General features: G+C 39.9%; 1 protein-coding gene across 1 annotated transcript; it reads right to left on the bottom strand.

The window, feature by feature from the left end:
* Nucleotides 1-1,595: 1,595 nt before the first annotated feature.
* LOC117261434 (sodium- and chloride-dependent GABA transporter 2-like) lies at nucleotides 1,596-19,790 on the bottom strand. Its single transcript, XM_033633838.2, has 14 exons — nucleotides 19,391-19,790; nucleotides 19,113-19,247; nucleotides 18,721-18,861; nucleotides 18,237-18,324; nucleotides 17,861-17,993; nucleotides 14,381-14,515; nucleotides 12,352-12,455; nucleotides 12,033-12,157; nucleotides 10,930-11,042; nucleotides 10,708-10,845; nucleotides 8,111-8,213; nucleotides 7,815-7,915; nucleotides 7,230-7,400; nucleotides 1,596-4,868 (listed from the first exon to the last, which is right to left on the bottom strand). The coding sequence occupies exons 1-14, from the start codon at nucleotides 19,566-19,568 to the stop codon at nucleotides 4,734-4,736; spliced, it is 1,800 nt and encodes a 599-aa protein (XP_033489729.2). The 5' UTR covers nucleotides 19,569-19,790; the 3' UTR covers nucleotides 1,596-4,733.
* Nucleotides 19,791-21,461: the final 1,671 nt, after the last annotated feature.

The following is a 21,461-nucleotide window of genomic DNA, read 5'->3' as shown; positions in this document are numbered from 1 at the left end:
ACAAATGTCCATAAGATGACTGTCGGTAACAGCCATGGCCGGAGGCACTACATGTTCGGTTTGTCTATACTTATTTGTGTACATCTTAAGTGTGAATACAGGATCTCAAGAGCACTTAGACTCGAGGATGAACTGATTAGATTTTGGTGGTCTTCGAACTTATCAAGTGAGATATTAATGCTGTCCTGTGTCAGTATGGATTTGTTCTTGCATACAGTTTTTGTAGGGTTTGGCGTGTGGCTTAATGATCTCATCTTGAAATGTGAATTGATACCACCCTATCTGAACCGGGACCAGGGTTCATAGCCAACACTGTTAGGCTTTTAAAGGAGTAAACTAATTAATATAAGGCCTTTTTTGACATGTCACAGTAGGAAATGCTGACTCACTATCACTAATTACACTTAAATACATCAAAGCCATTGCTGACTTGATGCACAGTGACGCGTGTGCTTTTCCTGCTATGACTAGTCAAATGTCTGCTGTGAAAAGGTTAACACACCCTTATTGACAGCAAAGACACTTGTACATCGTTGAGGAAATTAAGCTGTTGCATGAATCATTGTGGTGGCCAGGGCCACACAAAGTAAAAGCAGAAGTGGTAATATCCACACACTCACTCTAAATGTGGCCACCATATCAGACCATACCATTTACTGCCATGTCAGAGGGGGGGATTTGTGTAGCTTTGTGTTTTTCCTGCCAAACCACTATATACATATGTTCCCTCATGTTTCAACTGTTAAGTTGCTGTGTTTTGTTGCTGTTATTTTGTGTATAGTTCTATTTGTTTGACCTCTTTTACAGGCCTAGTTACTAAGTTAGTAGTTTGTATTGTTTTGGGCTTTTTTGTGGGGTAGATAAAACCCTATTTTTCCAACCAAATCCCTTTTTTCTCTTTGCCTCACTGCTAAGTCCCTGACAATCAGTTATGTGAAGATTTAAAAACACAGCACGCACATCCAAAAACGATAAATACTGGACAGAAAAACAAATACAAAATCAGGTCAGCACAACAGAAACTGCTCCTTTTGGAGATTTTGATCGTGATGTTTCAGGCACCAGCCCTTCATCAGATATGAACAAGATGCATCAAGATAACATCAAGGTTATATGCTGCTCAAGATCTGTTTATTACACCGCTGTGGTATTTCTCAGTAGTGTGGAGTGTTGCTACTTTCTGTAGTATTAGTGGTGCCTTTATTTTTAAAGAACATCTTCCTCTACTATTTCACCTTGAATTTGCATGTCATTGTGACAGTTTTTTAACCTGATGTTTCAGTCGTGTGATATTCAAGGTGATACTTTAGGCACTGCTGGCTGTTTATAAATGTGTATTTTTTGTAATTGTATTCTAGTTTTGCAGTGTGTTTCTGTATGGCTACATGTGTTATCACATGATCTGTTGGGCGACCACCATTAGAGGTGTGTCTCCTTACCTTGTTCATGTCTGATGAAGGGCTGCTGCTCGTAACATCACGTGGTGATATGATTAGAATTTCCAAAAGGAGCATTTTCTGATGAGCGGACCTGCTTTTGTATTTATGAATAATTTATGTAACATGACAAAGTGATCACATTAACTGACACCTGACAATTTTCACCGTCTTCCATCCCTTTTTATTTGTTTATCCATAGTTCAATATAACAAGTAGACAAAATACATAACATAATAACACATGAAAACACATAACAAAGTACCGAGGGCCAGATGCATAAGAATCTGAACAGACTGACGACTGCGCGCACAGAAGGAAATACGCACATCTTTTTGTCAGGTTTATAAAGCCGCACATAACTCCTGATTTTGTTTTATCAATCATTATTATTATTATTATTATTATTATTAAATGTCAGAAGGATGACCAGCGATTAATAGTGTTCATGTTGAAACTAACCTGACAAAGTGCTTCACAGTTCAGGATTAAATTAACCATCGACAGGTTAATGATGGCTCAAATTTAAATTAAGAGAGTGATGGAATTTTACCACTCATAAATCATTTAAAATTAATTTCTCAAGTATGTCTGTGATTGACAGAATACTGTGGAGCCCGCAAAGACAATAACACATCATCATACAGTCGTGAAAAAATTAGGACACCCTATGAAAGCCTGTGTGTTTTTGGACATATGGATATTTAATATCAATCCTAACAATACTGGGAGATTCAGGTAATATAACTAAACAATTAAAACTTAAGAAAAGATTTTTATAACTTTCTGTAAAATGTAATTTTAAAAAAATGCAATTTCTGGTGAGGAATAAATTAGGACACCCCCACATTTATTCCCACTTAAAATGGCTAAAATCACACACAGGTGTATCACATTAAGTGCACATGATTAGAACATCGTTACTCAGCATTTTGAAGGAGGCTTGCCCTTTTAAACCTCAGACATTTAGTTTGGTGTGCTCCAGACTGCCGAAGTGACAGTGAACACCATGGTGAGATCAAAAGAGCTGTCTGAGGCCATCAGAAAGAAGATTGTAGCAGCTTATGAGTCTGGTAAGGGATTCAAAAAGATCTCAAAAGAATATGAAATCAGCCATTCCACCGTCCGGAAAATAGTCTACAAGTGGAGGACATTCAAAACAACTGCCACCAAGCCCAGGTCTGGCCGTCCAAGCAAGTTCACCCCGAGAACAGACCGCAAGATGCTAAAAGAAGTCTCCAAAAACCCTTAAGTATCATCACAGGACCTACAGCAGGCTCTTGCTACTGTTGATGTGAAAGTGCATGCCTCTACAATCAGAAAGAGACTGCACAGGTTTAACTTTCATGGGAGGTGTGCAAGGAGGAAACCTTTGCTCTCTAAGAGAAACATGAAGGCCAGACCGAAGTTTGCCAGAGTGAACATAGACAAAGACCAGGACTTCTGCAATAATGTTCTTTGGACAGATGAGTCTAAAATTGAATTATTTGGATGTCAGAAGAGAGGACATGTTTGGCGTAAACCCAATACAGCATTCCAGGAAAAGAACCTCATACCAACTGTGAAGCATGGAGGTGGAAGTGTCATGGTGTGGGGATGCTTTGCTGCAGCAGGACCTGGCCAGCTCACCATCATAGAATCCACCATGAATTCTATCGTCTATCAGAGGGTGCTTGATGAACATGTGAGACCATCTGTAAAAAAATTAAAGCTGAAGCGGAACTGGACCCTGCAACATGACAATGACCCAAAACATACCAGTAAATCCACCAAGGACTGGCTGAAAACTAAGAAATGGAGAGTCCTGGAATGGCCGAGTCAAAGCCCAGATCTTAATCCCATTGAGATGCTGTGGGGTGACTTGAAACGGGCTGTACATGTAAGAAACCCCTCAAACATCTCACAGCTGAAAGAATTCTGCATTGAGGAGTGGGGCAAACTCTCCTCAGACCGATGTCAGAGACTGGTAGACGGCTACAAGAAGCGTCTCACTGAAGTTATTTCAGCCAAAGGGGGTAACACTAGTTATTAGGGGGTAGGGTGTCCTAACTTTTTCCTCAGTTAGAATATGCATTTTTATTGATATCTTTTGTTTAATGAGTAAAACAAGGTTAACTTTTGTTGTTTACCTGCAATTAAATCACCTTCTTTCCCAGAGATAAAGAAAAACAAGATCATACATCGATATGTGAACATTTGTTATTAAAGAACTGAATATTTAATGGGGTGTCCTAATTTTTTCACATGACTGTACATCTGGCCCCTTGTTCCTGTGTAAATGATAGTGAAAATATGTGTTCTTGACTGACAGTCCAGTATAAATGGCTATACCTGGGTAGAACTACGTTAAATATTCTATTCTGTAGCTGTAGAAACCCACACCTACCTTTATATCAAGCTGATAAACCTAAATAAGTTGTCTTAATATTAATAATAATACACTGGATTTATACAGCGCTTTTCAGGATACTCAAAGACACTTTACAGAGAGCAAGAACAGAAAAAAAAGACTTAAGGCACTTATAGTTTGAAGAGGTATAAGAGGTTATATAAAGATTTATGTTGCACTATATAGGATGCATACATCCCACACATGATATTTATGTAGATACAAATACATAGCAACACTACATGGAGCAAGGTTGCCAACATGTCTGAGTGAATGATTAAGAGAACACTGGCAGTAAATGTTCTAACATACAAAATGGGCTAATGTTTCATGCACAGTTAAACAGTATAATGCTATCTTGGTCAATATTTTGCAAAACACAGGAGGAAAAACCATAAAAAATGCATACATTCAAGTGTAACATGTCAGAAAGTGATCAGCAAACTGGCCTTTGAGATGTTGGCATGCTTGCATGTATACTGAATCACAGAATCCATTTACAGCTGTGAACCTGTGAAGTCCATATTCTTTAGAAACAATTTAAATTCTTCCTTAACAAATGAGACAATCTGATTATTCCTGTAAGGTTACATTTTTTAAAAGTTAGTTAAGCTAATAACTGTAGTGGTGTTGAGTTGGTGTTGAGGCAAGGACCTGAATCTATCAGACGGCTTAATGTGAAAGTTTGGATTAAAACAAAAGATAATAATCAAAGTCCTTTACTTTCTTCCCACTCTTAAACTTAAATATTAAAGGTATTTGTCAAATTTCTTTTGAAAAAGCTAGAGCAGTCCGTCAGGGTCTGAGATTGCTTCACTGCAGAAACAAATGCAAGAATGCACCCCCTGAGACATGTTCTGGAATGACTTTACAATATATTATTGCTGTTGAAGAACTCGTGTTTGTGTTCACCGAGTGAGTTCCCCATTTTCGGCAAAAGGTTTGAGCTCTGTGTGGGCAGCAGTGCTACTGGTTGCAGGTGTATGAGGATATTTTTGATCCAAGGGGAGGTCCTCCACAGGTTGGCAGAGCAACAAGAATCGCTGAAGAAAAAGAGATACAAGAGTGAAAAGAAATTCATTGAATAGCTGAGGATAACACACTGTGTCCTGTGCATATTAGGACAGATTTTTATGTGCACTATTACGCCTTTATGTTCATATGATGATAGTGTACAGTAGAAATGATTTGCCTTTTTAAAACAATTTTGCACATTATACTTAATCACCTTTATTATATTTTTATTACAACTTCTTCAATTTTTTTTTAAATTTATTTATCATTACTATATATATATATTTATTTTATTTTATTTTTTTTTTTTGCAATTTGAAGTTTTTTAATTTGCACTACTTTGGACAAGCCTATGCTTTGTTGTACTCAACTGTCATGAGTGTTGTGGAACCTTAAAAAAAAAAACAGTGACATGCTTACACCCAACCAATATGATGCAATAATAAGTCGATAAAGTACAACCGACCGACAAAAAACTGCTTAATGTATCTGTGTAGTAAATGATGGGAGTGGTGGCATCAAGCACCAACCAGGGCTGGAAAATGAAGCCAACATGGAAGTACCATGAACTGCAGTTCTGTGAACGGCCACTTGAGGCTGGCTCCAGAAGCCAGTCAATCCCCGTGGACTCTCATGTCAAAATGCCCAACTTTACAGCAGATGTTTACAGCCTGGTACAAAAAACAGTTTTGGTCTCTATATCTAATTTCCCCCTTCCTGGCAAGATCCACCCCTAGCTCCTTCACAATGCCATCCTTTTGCCGAAATATGATCAATTCTGGCACCAAAAACCAAGATGGTGACAGCCATAATGCTGAATTTAAGGCTTAAAAAGTCTATGGGTGATATTCTATATAACAATGCGTTAGTCCATGCCTCAATACTTTCTGACTTTATGGCTCTAAGCTCCAAGCCTATTCGTTCCATCTGAGGACATCGTTAAAAATAGATCACTGGTAAATAATTTCAGTTAAAAAAAAAAAGTAATACTAAAACAGCTGGGCACCAGTGGTGAATGTACTTGTGGGTGACATAGGTGGCCACCCAAAGCCCCTGACCCCATCAAATAAATGAAATAATAAATGAATAAAAAGAATCCAACATTAGGGAAAAGCAAGAGAGGAGTGTATGTGGAGGGTATTAGGGAAAGAGAAAAAAGAAGATGAGACTGGCAATTTTGCACATACCACACTCTTTTTGTTTGTCTTTTTGTATTATTATAATTTGTTTGTTTGCTATCCTAATAATAATTCTTGCAATTGCTTGGGACTATGATGAGCTGTGGATCAGTACATATTTTCTATACTGGGGAGCATTTACAGCAGCAGGACAGTGCATGTGGGATTAAATTGAAATGATCATTCATTGTAATGAATGGATGTGACAACAGTGCAACTATGTGGCTAGTGTGTTTCTGATAGTTTCTACAACAGTGGAGCTCTGTGACACAGAGGAATGAGACACATGTACAAACACACATAATCAATAATCCAGTCATTGTTCGTTTTCAATTTTTTTATGAGACTATATATTTACAAGACTCAGGTCTCAGGTAAATATACCTAAAGTGACAATAATGAAAGTACCCATTATGAAAAATGGATTCTCATTATTGATGCATTAGTGTAAACATACTGTAAATCACTTTAATGTGATAGCTGGTAAGGCGGGGTTAGTTTAACTACTGAGTTGGGAAGCTTCTGGATTTCCCCCCAGGGATTAGTAAAGTTAATTATGTTGTCAAATACATAAAAGAGTAAAATGTATATATGTGCCTCTGAAATGTAGCAAATATATGGAAAATGGTAAATCATATTAAATGTGGCAGTTGAATAACTGTGCTTTGTTACCTTTCACCACTGCCAGGCTTACACTGCGACTGCAAGATTGATTTCATTCCAAAACAAAAGTTCATTTGTTTTTTCGAGTAGCATCCCACAAGTTTTGTCTGTAAGCCATGCATATAGTAGAGTTTCTGAGAAATCCTATTTTGAGAAATCCTGGTGAGAGGCCAGGAATCCTGTTGTATACACTAAGATGTACAGCCAAGGTTTGAGAGTGGCCAACACAAACACATTTAACTATGTCAGTCATCCAGATCACAGTGCTCTCTGTGAATAATGGAACGCGCACTCAAACAACCTTTAACCATATCAAAGCACATTTTAAGCACTGTTTACTTCATAAATCATATGTGAGCACAGTTGGATTTGCACTGGCAACAAACACAAAATGAGCGTCATCTATATCCAGGGCTAAAAGTTTGAATGATCAACAAGTGTGTCAGTGGTTAGTTTTGTCAGATGCTCAGCTTTCCATTGTATTTTTTTGAGTAATATTACTAAACAGTGCTTTTACAATTCAAAGAGAAACAAGATGCCTGTGCTCACCTGCCGAAGAGTTCCTTTTCCATGCATCATTTTATATATCACAAACAGCGGGATGAGGGAGAGCGAGACAGTGGCAATAAACCAGCCCAAGATGTTGGCCCAGAGTGGATAAACATAAGTGTTGCTGAACTTCAGCGGGGAGTATTTGACAATGGAGAAGATGAACGTGCCCTGTGGTTAGAGGAGACAGACTGTTACATCGCGGTCTGTATTTACATAACTGTTACGTGCAGAAGACAAGACAGCGACTTAACTTTAACCTTGCAAGTCATACAGAACCACAGGGGGAGGGAATATAATTAGAACATAAATATAAATCCTTTCATGAATCTGATGCATATTTACACCAGTTAAATGGGGGCACTGGGGTGTAAAGTTCTGCTGGGAAGGATTGCAAGTTAGCTTCAAGGGTGAAAAGGGAAAGAGGTAAGACGATATGTGCATTGCCTGTGATTAATATGCACATAATTCTAACTGTGGTTGGTCCTCCTTTTCTCCCATGGATGTATACATATGTATCATTCATCAAAGGGAAACAGGCATGAGCAAGATACCAACACACGGAGTGAATGAAAGGACTCTTACGAAACAGAAGAGGGGAGTGATGTAGCTCCAGCAGTATTTCATCACTGGATACGGGCGATAACCGATCATGTCCGTGATGTTGCCATAGAAACGGTCAGCACCTTTAGGGAAAGGAAAGATATTAGAAAGTACAACCTCAGCTTTGAGATGAATTTATAGGCATACCATGCGTGCATACAGTGGTTGTTGCCCCGTTAAAAAAAGGTTATAAGTTTATCATAATCTGAAGAAGAGTTGTGTCTGTTTGTCAAGAGGACGTAGTCTGTGCATGGTTGGTTGAATTATCTTTGACTTACCGTACACCCAGGCAATGCTGACGGACTGGCAGAGAGAGAGGAGGATCAGGGTGGTGCCGCTACAGACGTGATGGTCCAACAGCTGGAGCAGGTACATCCCTCCCTAAGAACAAGGATGGAACTATTAACTGTTGTCTTACAACACTGAACCCACAACATAATCAGCCTCTTCATATTAACCAGCAAAGTAAGCTTAAAACATGGGCATGAGCCTCAAAAGGGTCCTTTTTATAATCTGATTAGCATTAGCTTTGGTTGCAGCTCACTCTCACTCTAAACTCGTCATACACCAACACTTGGTCAGTGGCGTTACACTTCAAAATATGACGCCCTAGGCACCCCTCCTGCGTCAGTTTCAGATGCACAGGGAAAGCATGTCAATTTATACTTGTTACTTGTTGTGTCTTTTCAAATTCATTTTCACAGGAAATGTACAGTTTTTGCTTGTTAAATGCAGACAGTCTCTTTTCAAAATAAACATAGAAGATAGGTAAAAAACATTTTAAGTTTACTGCCTTAGGTTTAGGCAACTTGAGTACATGTTCAGGTGGAGAAAACAACATCATGGTTTGGCTTAAAATAACTGTTTGTTACCAACATAACGTAATTTCACATAATCTCACCATGTTGTTATCAAAATAACTCAAATGAATTTTGATTTCACATGGAACATGAACAGCAGCCTCCTGGTAGAAGTCTTGAGTTTCTTTGACCCATCCACCTCTCCTTCCTACTGCCCTATGTGGACTCTCTTTTACTACACTAGTTGCCTAGAGTGTCAAAACACGTTGCTGCCCTGTGCGTCTCATACCACCGCTATAGGGTATGTCGGTGTCTGACACTGAGAGCCACTGAGCAAATGTCGGTACTGGATGAGTTAGGAGTGAGCCTGGGTTGGTCCTTCCTCACATGATGGGTGCAAAGGAGGGTATGTGGACACAGGACTTTGACCACAGAGACCTCTGTTTGTGTTCCGTGTGAAACCAAGTCAGCCTTGGCCTTTTTAAATATTACGTAACCTCCATCTTCACATCATGGCTGTTGTGAGATGAAGCTATTTGACAGCTCTGCCACTCCTTTTGGCTTTTATACTAAAGACTATGATTCCTAAAGTGAGAAAGATTAATTAGTGTTATATAGTAACCTCAAAGAACTGGCTAGCCTGTGCTTGAGGATTTGGCAGGCTTTCCTTCAAGCCCTCCAGCAGAGCAACAGAGATAGGTCTGAGTACATCTGGGGCCAATTTTTAGATATGCCAAGCTCACATGAAATCCACATGAATGTCATAAACACAGACCTTAAAAACAATGGATGTAGCTACCGTCTCCCAATGCTTTGTGGACTTCTGTTTGAAAGCCTCAAATTTGACACTTTGGACATCCACATCCAGAAGTGACCATTTTTGGGCGTGAAGCTGGCGCTGTGGAGGAGCGAGGGGTGGATCTGACTGAGAAGCCGAGGACGCTATCGGTAGACAGCTGTCACTCAAAGCAGCTCACCCTTAATTATGCGTAACTTTAAGCGTTTATAAAATGTAAATGGGAACAGTTTTCCGAAGTTGAAAATTAGCTATATAGACCAAAACCGTTTTTTTTGTCTTCTTCCGACCAGGCTGTAAACATGTTTATTCCTGCTGTACTGCTGGGCATTTTAACATGGGGGTCTATGGGGACTGACTGGATTCTGGGCACTTCCTCGCTAGCTTAATTTGTTAGTCCCACAGTTTGCTGCATAGTCATAAGCACGTGTCCACAGTGTTAATGTAATTTCTCTAACTTCCAGAGAGGAAAACAAAAGTTCTGCATTCCGTTTAATGGACAAAACATGCTATTCTTGGGATTCAATGACCACAGTGGGCCCAAGAACCTCATAATACTGCAGTTCTGCAACTTGTTTTGCCCAATAAGCCCAGTCTAATCAAATGCATCTTTAAAGCCTTACATTTTTTCAAAGTGGCCTTGCATTCAGACTGCAAGGGTCACAGGGTTCAGAATGGGTGAAAAGTTTAATCTCTTTGTACCTTTGTAACATTGTAGCTACAGAGCACAGGATCCATTCTGGCAGACAGTGTTGTAGTGCACACAACGGGAAAGAAATAGCAGCATTTGGCAGGTGTCTAATTTTCCATCCACAGTAACCAAGAAATTAATTTCTTGCCTTGAGTGTGATGTCCCTTAAACATGGGGAAGGAGCCTACAGCCGATTTGCGTGGCTTAGCGTAAAGACTGGACAGGAAACAGCTAGATTGGCAGCCAAGCAGTGACTGCTCCAGACCAAGATTAAGTCCAGCATTTAACCACTCATAAAAACAATAAATGGATATTGTTATACTTCATTGCTTAGTGCATATTAAAGTAAAAATACAATGCATTAATTTGTGCACTTTAGAGACACCCTTTGGTGGATTTTGTTACCGTAAGACAGAAGTTCTTAGTCTTTGTATAATCTTTTAAATCACTTTATGTGTAACTTAGATTGACCTCTATCCACTGCTTTCTCTGCTGTGCCTCCTGTAACATTGTGCCACTATTGCACATTGGGTGCAATAATACGGAATTGTTTTGCTAACTGTCTCACTCCGAGTGTGCAGTACTAACCTCAGTGACCAGGGAGAGTCCGAGCAAACAGCAGGTACTGCAGATACCCAGCAGAACCAGCTCACGTCTAACGCCTTGGCGCAGGTAAGACGGGAACAGATCAGTCAGTGATGTCATCAGACACTCCAGACCAACAAACTGGAAGTGAGAGGAAAGAGAATCAGGGCCTTCGTTCATCCATTCAATCCTTCATTTATTTATTCAGAGAGGTTTGGCTGGTACCTGACTGTCCAATCCGAGCAGAATAATCATAAGGAAGAAACACACCGACCAGACCTGTGGCATGGGCATCATGGCTACAGCACGTGGGTAGACAATGAATGCCAACCCTGGACCTACAGTACACACAAAGATTGTAATGAGATATAACGCAAACATAAATGATTGGGCAACACACAAGAATATCACCTGTGTGTGTGCGATTTTCACTTTTCGTATATTGAGGATTTTCTCTCTTTTAAATATGTGAATTCCATAAGCTTATGAGTGATTAAATCTGATTTAAAGAATGTTAAAATAAATGGTGGAAGACAATTTGATAAATTGAACATTTGTAATGTCACGTCAAGAAAGAAAAGACTGAAAACATTGGTAAGTAAAGAAGAACTGGGAATGTTGCAGCATCATTAGTTTAAATAGTTAAAATCTTAGCCTTGACGATGTTTTCCAATTTAAAATCTAACTAATCTCACTAACATTTATGGTGCTTTGAGCTAATGCTAACGTCAGCATGCTAAGATGCTTGATTTGACAAAGCTAAGCAGGAATAATGTTAAGCCAAGAAAGGTGTGAATGTTTTCATATTCTGCCTTCACACTTCAGCTGCAAATGTCTACAAGTCATGCGACAAATTTGAGCATCTGAGGTGCGTCAGTGCAGTTATGATCCTGAGTGGTTGCCAAAAATGTCAAAGTAACTCAGAGATTCATGATTTTCCACAATTAATGTCATGATTAATGCCAAACCTAAATCATTAACCTTTTTTTGTTTTGTCCTCTGCTTTGAATTCCTGCTGCCTGCTTGTTACCAGTAATCACACTCAGGTGAAGTGAAAGCTGAAGAAGGAAAAAAAACGATGACAGAAGAAGCTGTATCAGGTCTGCCAGTAAGCTTCTTAGGTTGGAAAGATCAGAGGACACGGATGAAGATTCCTGGCATGATTTGGCACAGTTTTCCACACAGGGTGAAAAGGTAACACTAAGCAGGTGCGGTGTGTCGCGATTTATACTAAAAGCCCCCCCAACAAGCTGAACAGGAAATATGTTATATCTGTTTTTCACTCTACTGCTGACTATGAAGTTGAACTTCGCTAAGTCCATACTTGCCTGATTCGGCTACTTCAGAAATATCCACTCCTTGTTCTTTGGTCATGAAACCCAAAACAGAGAAAATGGCGAAGCCTGATACAATGCTGGTTGCACTGTTTAGCAGACACAAGAAAAAACAGTCCCTGAAAGAAAAATGAATACAGTGAGTACAGAAATGTGTAAGCAGTTGAGGAGTGAATGAAAGGATTCAAAGTGTAGCAGAAGTCCATGCTTATTTCACTTGCTAACGTTAATTAGTGACCCATGAACTGATTTAAACTCAATTTGTTTTACTCCTTGGTGTTGCAGCACTTAAGTTTTGACAGACTGATCTTACCTGTAACAGTCATTGTTGTAAGTGTTGTAACTCCCAAGAGAGGTTAGGAACCCAAGGCCGATGGCATAGGAGAAGAAGATCTGAGTGCCAGCATCCATCCACACCTGAAAAGGTCCAACAATTTCAATCCAGTCACCAGAATATATGTTGCCATTTGCATTAGCATCTGCAAACCATGGATATGTAACATTAACATGTAGTTATGTGGCGAATATGCTGAAACAACATTTCAATAACATTGTGTTGCTAAGAATCGCACAGTTTTAGAGGCACAATTGCAACTGGAAACACCACTGATGTCTCACTAAAACACACCCAGTTTTGGTGGCAAAATCACTGCTGGAAATGCAGCTGTCTTGCAAAAAACAACCCATTGTAGTGGCACAATTATGGCTGTATGCTGTGTGTGTCTTGCTAAAAAAACACCCAGATTTTATGCCTTAATTGCAGCTAGAAATGCTATCGATGTCTTGCTAAAAATCAGTCAGTTTTGGTGGCACAATCACAGCTGGAAATGCCATGGATATCTCACTAAAACACACCTAGTTTTGGTGGCAAAATCACTGCTGGAAATGCTGCTAATGTCTTGCAAAAAACAATCCATTGTAGTGGCACAATTGTGGCTGAATGCCGTGGATGTCTTGCTAAAAAAACACCCCATTTTAGTGCAGCAAGTGTGGCTGAAAATGTTGCAGATTTTATGCCTTAATCACAGCTTGAAATGCTATCAAAGTCTTGCTAAAATCGACCAGTTTCAATGGCACGATTGCAGCCAGAAATGCAGCAGATGTCTAGCTGAAAACATCCTGTTTTGGTATCAAAATCACTGCTGGAAATGCCGCTAATGTCCTGTAAAAAACAATCCATTGTAGTGGCACAATTGTGGCTGTATGCTGTGGATGTCTTGCTAAGAAACACCCCATTTTAGTGCAGCAAGTGTGGCTGAAAATGTTGCAGATTTTATGCCTTAATCACAGCTTGAAATGCTATCAAAGTCTTGCTAAAATCGACCAGTTTTGGTGGCACAATTACAACCAGAAATGCAGCAGATGTCTTGCTGAAAACACCCTGTTTTGGTGGCAAAATCACTCCTGGAAATGCCGCCAATGTCTCGCAAAAAACAACCCATTGTAGTGGCACATATGTGGCTGAATGCCGTGGATGTCTTGCTAAAAAAACACCCAGATTTTATGCCTTAATTGCAGCTAGAAAATGCTATTGATGTCTTGCTAAAAATCAGTCAGTTTTGGTGGCACAATTACAGCTGGAAATGCCATGGATATCTCACTAAAACACACCCAGTTTTGGTGGCAAAATCACTGCTGGAAATGCTGCTAATGTCTTGCAAAAAACAATCCATTGTAGTGGCACAATTGTGGCTGTATGCTGTGGATGTCTTGCTAAAAAACACCCAGATTTTATACCTTAATTGCAGCTAGAAATGCAATCGATGTCTTGCTAAAAATCAGTCAGTTTTGGTCACAATCACAGCTGGAAATGCCATGGATGTCTTGCTAAAAACACCATGTTTAGTGACAATGCAGCTGGAAAGCTGTGGATGTCTCCTTAAAAAACATTACGTTTGGTGGCACAATTGCTGCTAGAAATGCCTTCGTTGTCTTGCTATAAATCACCCAGTTTCAGTGGTACAATCAGTGCTACAAATGCTGCAGACATCTTGCTAAAAACACTAGGTTTTGGTGGCACGATTGCAGCTGACCATGCCTCCATTGTCTCGCTCATAAATACCCAGTTTTTGTGGGTGGTCTGCAGCTTGGCACCTCACCTCGATGTCACACCATCCACCATCTCTTTCTGATGACAAAGTTAGCTCATATACATGTATACAGAACTATGTCTCTTGAAATGTTGATATGTACATCATGGAAATGTAAAATATCCGTGGTTTGCAGAAATGTACTATGCCAACATTTCCTTTTGTCAACAAAGTCATGTGGGTATGAACATTACTCTGTGCAGAAGACATAATATAGCGGTCCTGCTCCAAAGATCACATCTGTGTTCTTACCTGGGGATCATAAAGGCGGGAGATATCAGGGTAGAGGTAGTAAATGATCCCGTCCAATGCCCCTGGTAGGGTAACACCACGTATGAGCAAAATCAGCAGCATAACGTAGGGGAAGGTGGCTGTGAAGAAAGCTGCCTGAAAGTAAAGAAAAAATAAATAAAGTTAGAGTCAGCTCGCACTATTCAACAGCGAAAAAGAACAGCACTCTATATGTTTGTTGGTGAAGATTCTCAGTCATCCAGGTCATGGTCATCGTCAGTGCTATATCGTAGACAACTGTAGGCAAACACAGGATATTGTCATTCCTTGTGTCGCAGGAGTGTCTGAGAAACAAACACCACATCCCTGTGACTTTAAACCCAGTAACACACTGAGACAGAAACTTGTCCACCCCAAGAACAAAACACCCAGATATGAGCAGAGTAATGTAGTGCATGCAGTTCAGTGCAGCCAGGAATGCACAGATTTATACGTTGGGGAGACAAAACAACCACTCCACAAGCGCAGGTCATAGCACAGGGGAGCCACCTCCTCAGGTCAAGACTTGGCTGTCCACTTACATCTACAGGAGAAGGGACACTCCATTGAGGACAGCAATGTGCACATCTTGGCCAGGGAGGAAAAATGGTTTTCCCTCCCCAGACAACTTCACACCCATTCACCCCTGGTACCATCTGACCCTTACGACTCACATGGTGGCCAGGTGGGTCAGTGACTCACATTGTGACCTTAACAACTCTGAAACTAAGAGCTCAGGTGACCCCTAGGATTGTGCAACCACTCTAACCACAACCCTGCTAACCCCTCAGAAACTTGTCACCCTAAAGTAAACTTGTCAGCCAAACTGAGCCAGTGAAATATTTCAAAGATTATTTTCATGTCGCAAGCAGGTATGAAACAACAGTGACTACTGCCAACAACAACTACTGCTACTTAAAGTGAACACAGCCTTAAACACTCCACTGTACCGAGACACTTACAGTAACACAAGACTAAAAACAAATTATAGCTGCTGCGCAGTGATGGGTCGGGTCTGGGCATTTTTAGGCAATTCTGAGCAACAAGCAGAAGAATGGAAGACATTTAGGAATTTAGTAACACAATCTGCTTTTTGCATCAGCTGAGGCTTGAACTCACAACCTCAGAGACTAAGGATCAGTTTCTGTCTCACTGAGCTAATTAGTCAGTGACAATTCATGTGTAGCTTCACAATTTGACTAAGCCAGACGTGCAGGTTTAGCAGCCGTCCATGCATGGAAAAGCAGATTTCAAACCACTGTAAAAAATTCAGTTATCGAAACAAAAATCTGAAAATACACATATATTGCATCTAGACAGCATGGAGATGTTGGTAATTTATTTTAACAATGATTGATTTGCTCCATAAGTGAAAAACTGATGTTTAACTAGTTGAGCTATGTGCAAAGTGAGAAGCTTCAGATGGTTTGACACTGGATCTTTGTGCAAAGTTTAGTTTATTTTCAAGCACGAGAAGGCAGATTTTCTAGCAGAAAAACGACTTGAAGATGCTGCACAGTGATCAGTCACGCTCAGGCAATTTTAAGCAATAAGCTGGAGCACAAGAAGATGATTACGTTACAATGTGGATTCTGCACCAGTTGAGGCTTGAATCCACAACCTCTGGAACCTAAGACAGTCATCTACCACTCTGAGCTAATTGGCAAGTAGCAGCTTAACAGTGGCTTCACAAATTGAGTAAGCCATTCACTGTTGTGTAGGAAAGCAGCCATCCGTGCATGGAAAGGCAGATTTGAAACCACTGTAAAAAATTCAGTTAAGACAAAAATCTGAAAATACACATATATTGCATCTAGACAGCATGGAGATATTGGTAATTTGTTTGTAACAATGATTGATTTGCTCCATAAGTGAAAAACTGATGTTTAAATTTGCCATTTTTACATTGACTCCAATTGTTCACATTAGAGCAAAATTCAAAATGCTGTCAAAAATTCAGTTTTTGAGATAAAATTCTGAAATTTGCCACACATCATCTACCATGACTCTAGAATTTTGTCATTTTTTTCATGAACATTGAAGATTTATTTAGCAAGAATTTGCATGTATATGTTTACAGTACCGTTTACAGTCAAACATTTTGATGCACTGTAGGCTCAATTTTTGATAAATCAAAAATCTGAGAAACATAGTTTTTGTAGGACAGTCTGAAGATGCTCTGTAGCACGTTTGGTGTCAATTGAGCAAAAATTGTGGGAGGAGATAGGTTTAAGAAGTTTTACAGTTTTTGAAAAAAACAGAGTGATGAACTTCATAATTTTTAATAGGTTTAAATGTACAAAATTTTCTTCAGTATTGGGGCTACAGTTTGATGAAAGTTGTGAAGTTGTAGCACATATGGTTGATTTGTTATGAATTTTCAAATTTTTTAACTTTAGACGCTTGCTGTAGCGCCACCATCAGGACTATTGGCTTGAGTTTACAGCTGAGGATATCTGGCATGAGACTGGACCTTTGTGCAAAGTTTGGTGAGTTTTCACCCATGGAAGAAGAAGAAGAAGAAGAAGAAGAAGAAGAAGAAGAAGAAGAAGAACTAGGATTACAATAGTGTCCTGGCAGCTTAGCTGCCCAGACCCTAAATAGGTTGATAACACTGATAATCGTGGAAATAGGACCAAATCCTTAATAGCTTAACCTTTCCGTTGGCCACCAGAAGTGTGGATGATGGTGAATTTCTCAGATGGAGCACTGTTCATTATGCTAACTTATGTTCCGTGCATCCTTTCTCCTCCTATGACCCAGAAATTGTTCCCTCTCTGGATCTTCTCATTCCTTTAAATGCACCCCTAGGCCATGAGAGAGAAGAGGCTTCTGCAGGAGCCAAGAGCAAGAAAAACACAGGTGTGTCCTATACGAAGGTCTTTCATCAAGTGGAGTGATGTATAAATGCTGCACCACCACATGTGGTGCAGTAACTGACATTGCTTAAAACTGATACTATAGAACCAAGAATTTCTAGTTCAGCAGTTTCGCTTCATCTGTCCTGGCATCACTTCCTCGCTCTATCTCTTTGACATCCTCACTGGGTGGAGCTATGCTGTGAGGAAACCAAGCAAGTGAGGGAAGTGAGGAAACATATTAGCATTATGGAAAGCAACCTGTAGTTCCTGTACTGCTAACAGTAACAGGATCAGCACTCTGGACAGCTGCTGCTTTAAGTGGCTGTTTTACAACTCAAATATCAGATTAAAACACTTGCAGCCTCTGGCCCAAACCCAGCTCATATGGTCCTATTAAGTAACTGTAATACGATTAATGTATTGTCTGGAGGAGTGTGAACTAGATGTGTAGTTCTCAGATTGAATAAGACTTCACCTTTAACTTGAAATTCACAAAATTTTGCAGCTGAAAAAATAACAAAATAATCCTAATTTGGGTCAGTGTTTTCGTGGGAGATTTGTGCAAAACTGTGTTAAACATTTATGAATATTATTCACTGACCTTTCCTGTCGACTTGATGCCCTTCCAGACGCAAAAGTAGCAGATGACCCAGGTCAGGATGAGACACAAGACCAGTTCCCATCTCAAGCTGCCCACCTCCTCAATACCACCTGAGATTTTCAAAACACGGTGCCTGGACAGAGGAGGGGAGCGATGGTGGGGGTGAGAGGGAGAGCAAAAATTAACAGTGACAGGTGAAAGGTGAGGTGAAAGAACTCAGTGTCAGGATGAGATGATGGATGAGTGACAGAAAGGAACAGGAGATAATCAGAGGCAGGCTAAAAAAAAAGGAGGAGGGCTGAGAGGAGAGAAAGGGGAGGGAGAAAGAAAGAAAAAATAGCCTTCAGTTAAACTTGTGAGTTGACTACATGCTTACTGCCAGAACTCCGCAACAGGAAGAGTGGTATTCTCTCTGAATGTCATGCTGTGGCTCAGATTTGGATGGCTGAAGTCCACACATGCATCTAGTTGAAGAAAATAAAACACCAGGAATGTAAAAATGCTCATCTTCAAATTACAACATGAATTTAAAACATGCTTTGTTGGATCACGCATTGATTACATTTTTTATGTTACACATAAAATCCCCAGCTTGTTTTCCCCCAACAATATTGCACTGCATTACCATACTCTATATCTCACCTAACAAGAGTCTTCATACCAGTTGTTCATTGTATAGACAATATTCCACACCCACTCCACTACTGCACTCTACGTTATCTCTTCTTTTAGCTGACCTGATGCACTCTTTCTTTTTAATCTTTAATTTTTCCTCTTTGATCTTTTATCTGCTCGGTTTAAATTGCTGCTGTGTATGAACTGTGCTGCATGATTAAACTAAAGTCTGGAGGAGAGCCTACCTGTGTTCCACTCATTTCCACATGTGGCCCAAGGCAAGTCCGCGCTGAAGGACGAGAAGAGGTAAAAGAATGCCCATGCCATGATGACGATATAGGAGGTGGCACTGAATGAGATGATTAAGTGGCTGGCATAGCCCATGCCTAAAAAAAGGAAAAACACCAGTGATAATATTCTGTCCATTCATTCAACACTGTTTATTGCGTAGAAGGTGTAGATTAGATCATTTAGAACATAAACATCATGCTGCGATTAAATCATAGCTCCAAAGCACTCAGATGACAAACGGTGATGTGGTTAAAAGGATAGACTTCGTGCGTAATTACGCGCGCCGTTTACATCCGAAGTGTCCTGTGCAAAGGGACTAATATAGAAAGTGATGATTTTCATTAACCTTGGAAAAGCGGGCAAATCTTTCTCCAGCACGTGATCCCCCCCTGGTTGGTGTACTGTCCTAAGGCAGTCTCCAGGAAGAATAAGGGTATTCCGCATGTAAGCATGAACAAGATGTATGGTATGAAGAACACACCTGCAAAAAGCAGAGGGTCTTTACTTCGCAATGAGAAAAAAATATGTTATACTAGAAAACTAATTGTATAAAATGATATTAATAATTGTCACAGATGTGCTATTTCAAACTGGGAGCAAGAGTTTCTGCGTAAAATCACTCACCTCCGCCGTTTCTGTAACACAGATAGGGAAACCTCCAAACGTTGCCAGGTCCGATAATTGCGCCCATCACAGTCAGGATGTACTCGGCTTTGTGCCCCCAGTATCCCCGTCCCTCCAAGTCTTTCTTCTGTGGGTGTCCGTTTGGCACAAACTGCGTGCAGGTGCCATTCTTGGCCATCTTTCCCACCTAAATTCACCTCAAACCACTCTGCAGTGATAAGTTTGTCCTGTGCCCAGATAAGATCTTGAGCCTTCTGGTGAAAACCCCACACACTGTATGTTGGCAGTGTGGAGTGTGAAGTTGCAGACGTGTTACAGATTGTTGTAAGTTAAGTGTCAGAAGTGAGAGCGGCTGTGTTGGTGCTGACTGAGACACAAACTATTTACGTTGAAGATGCGTAGATGTGCATTGGCGGCTGGGGGAGGGAGTCACTGAGTAAATGAAGCTTGGAAAAAGTGTAGGAGGGCGGTATAGATCGTGATCAGCAAATCAGAGCAGACGAGGTTACTTCTGATGTGTTTCAGTTGAGCATAAAAAAAATCATAAGAATCACTTTGCAGAATGAAATCAAATAAACTTGAGGCTGGCAGGTATCCATGACTCTTGCATCAGTAAGTAGTCTATCGTCCCAATATTCTGTAGACGTATGTAGTATTTCAGTTATGTCTTGTTTGTCTCGGGTTTCTTTTCTTTATATGAGTTCAGCCACTGAGCGGGTCAGGTGGTCACTCACAGTTCTGGGTGCGACCATTGGGTGGCACTACCTCTCACTTAATTCGTCCTGTATCGTACACACAGGGCCCTGCAACACACGGAGCTGTACATGAAGCACGTATTCACAATTGTTTTTTCCACATTAACCTTTTGAACAAATGACATATGCTCATTTTAATAAAACTTTTTTTTGTAATCATGTTGCAAATATTACAAAACATTACAACTCCACAGAACTATCTGAAATTGTGTATTTTGGGGGTAAATTCCGACAGTTTTTCATTAAATCTGTAGGCTGCAGAAGTTATATAAACTTGGGAGAGTGGGGCTTGTTGGGGCATTTTTGTACTGACATAACCTTCCATTACTCACAGACTACTAAAACAGTAATGCAAATAATTTGACCCCTTAGCAGATACAGGTGTCGGCTAACAATTTATCAAGTTTTTCAGAGCCTAACCCAAAGGTGAATGGCAAATAAAATGTACAAGGAGTGTCTTTTTCCCAAATCCTGCCTCCACAGGACAGTGATAGTGGGTAGGGCCAATAGGGGCATCTTGTTCTAGGCTTAAAAAAACATTATTCTAAAAATTGTAGCCTACTTGTTGCTTGTTCAGACATTTTGTTGAGAAAATAAAATATTTGTAAAATTACTGTTTTCATAAATTGTGAATTTTGGCTGTCTTCTGAGACCTCATTTCAGTGACACCTATCAGCTCAATGTGATTACCAGAGGCCTCATGTAGCCTATAGATTTATGTAGGCTTTTGAGTTTGTTGCATTTTCCGATAAAAAGTAAATAACAACAACTTAAAAAAGTTAAATAGTTGAACTCTGCAGATTCAAAATATAACCAGGGGTTCAAATGTAGGCCTATATGAAGTTCATGCAGTAAACATCCATTCAGTGACCTCACAGTGGGTCTTTTTTGGTTAGGAAAAGTGTTTGTCTTATTTTTGTCTACTTTTCCTTTATTTATGACAAGGTAGGAATGATAAATAATACTGTTGGAACCAACCCTAACAGTCCCAGGGAGAGCGGACATACTTTAGACTCCTGTTCAAGCTACCAACAAAAATTCAGACAGCCCACACTACCACAAACTGATAGGCCAGAAAATCAGCTTTCCAATGATATGTTTTGTGTACGTGGCGTAACTAAAACAATATGGTAGTTTGTTAGGGACCAAGCAGTGAGGCAACAAGGATGCAGGAGTTGTTGACAAAACTGTGGGGTTTTATTTACCCAAAAAAAATTCATATAAATTAGAAACCAAGAAATGAACAACTAGACCTATAAAAGAAGTCAACATATCATAACTATGCACAACATAATAACTACACAAGGTGTTAACTG

Source organism: Epinephelus lanceolatus, chromosome 11 (assembly GCF_041903045.1).
Source record: "Epinephelus lanceolatus isolate andai-2023 chromosome 11, ASM4190304v1, whole genome shotgun sequence".
Lineage (NCBI taxonomy): Eukaryota > Metazoa > Chordata > Actinopteri > Perciformes > Serranidae > Epinephelus > Epinephelus lanceolatus.
Note: the sequence above shows the minus strand (reverse complement) of the source record. Positions and strands in the feature narration are given on the sequence as shown.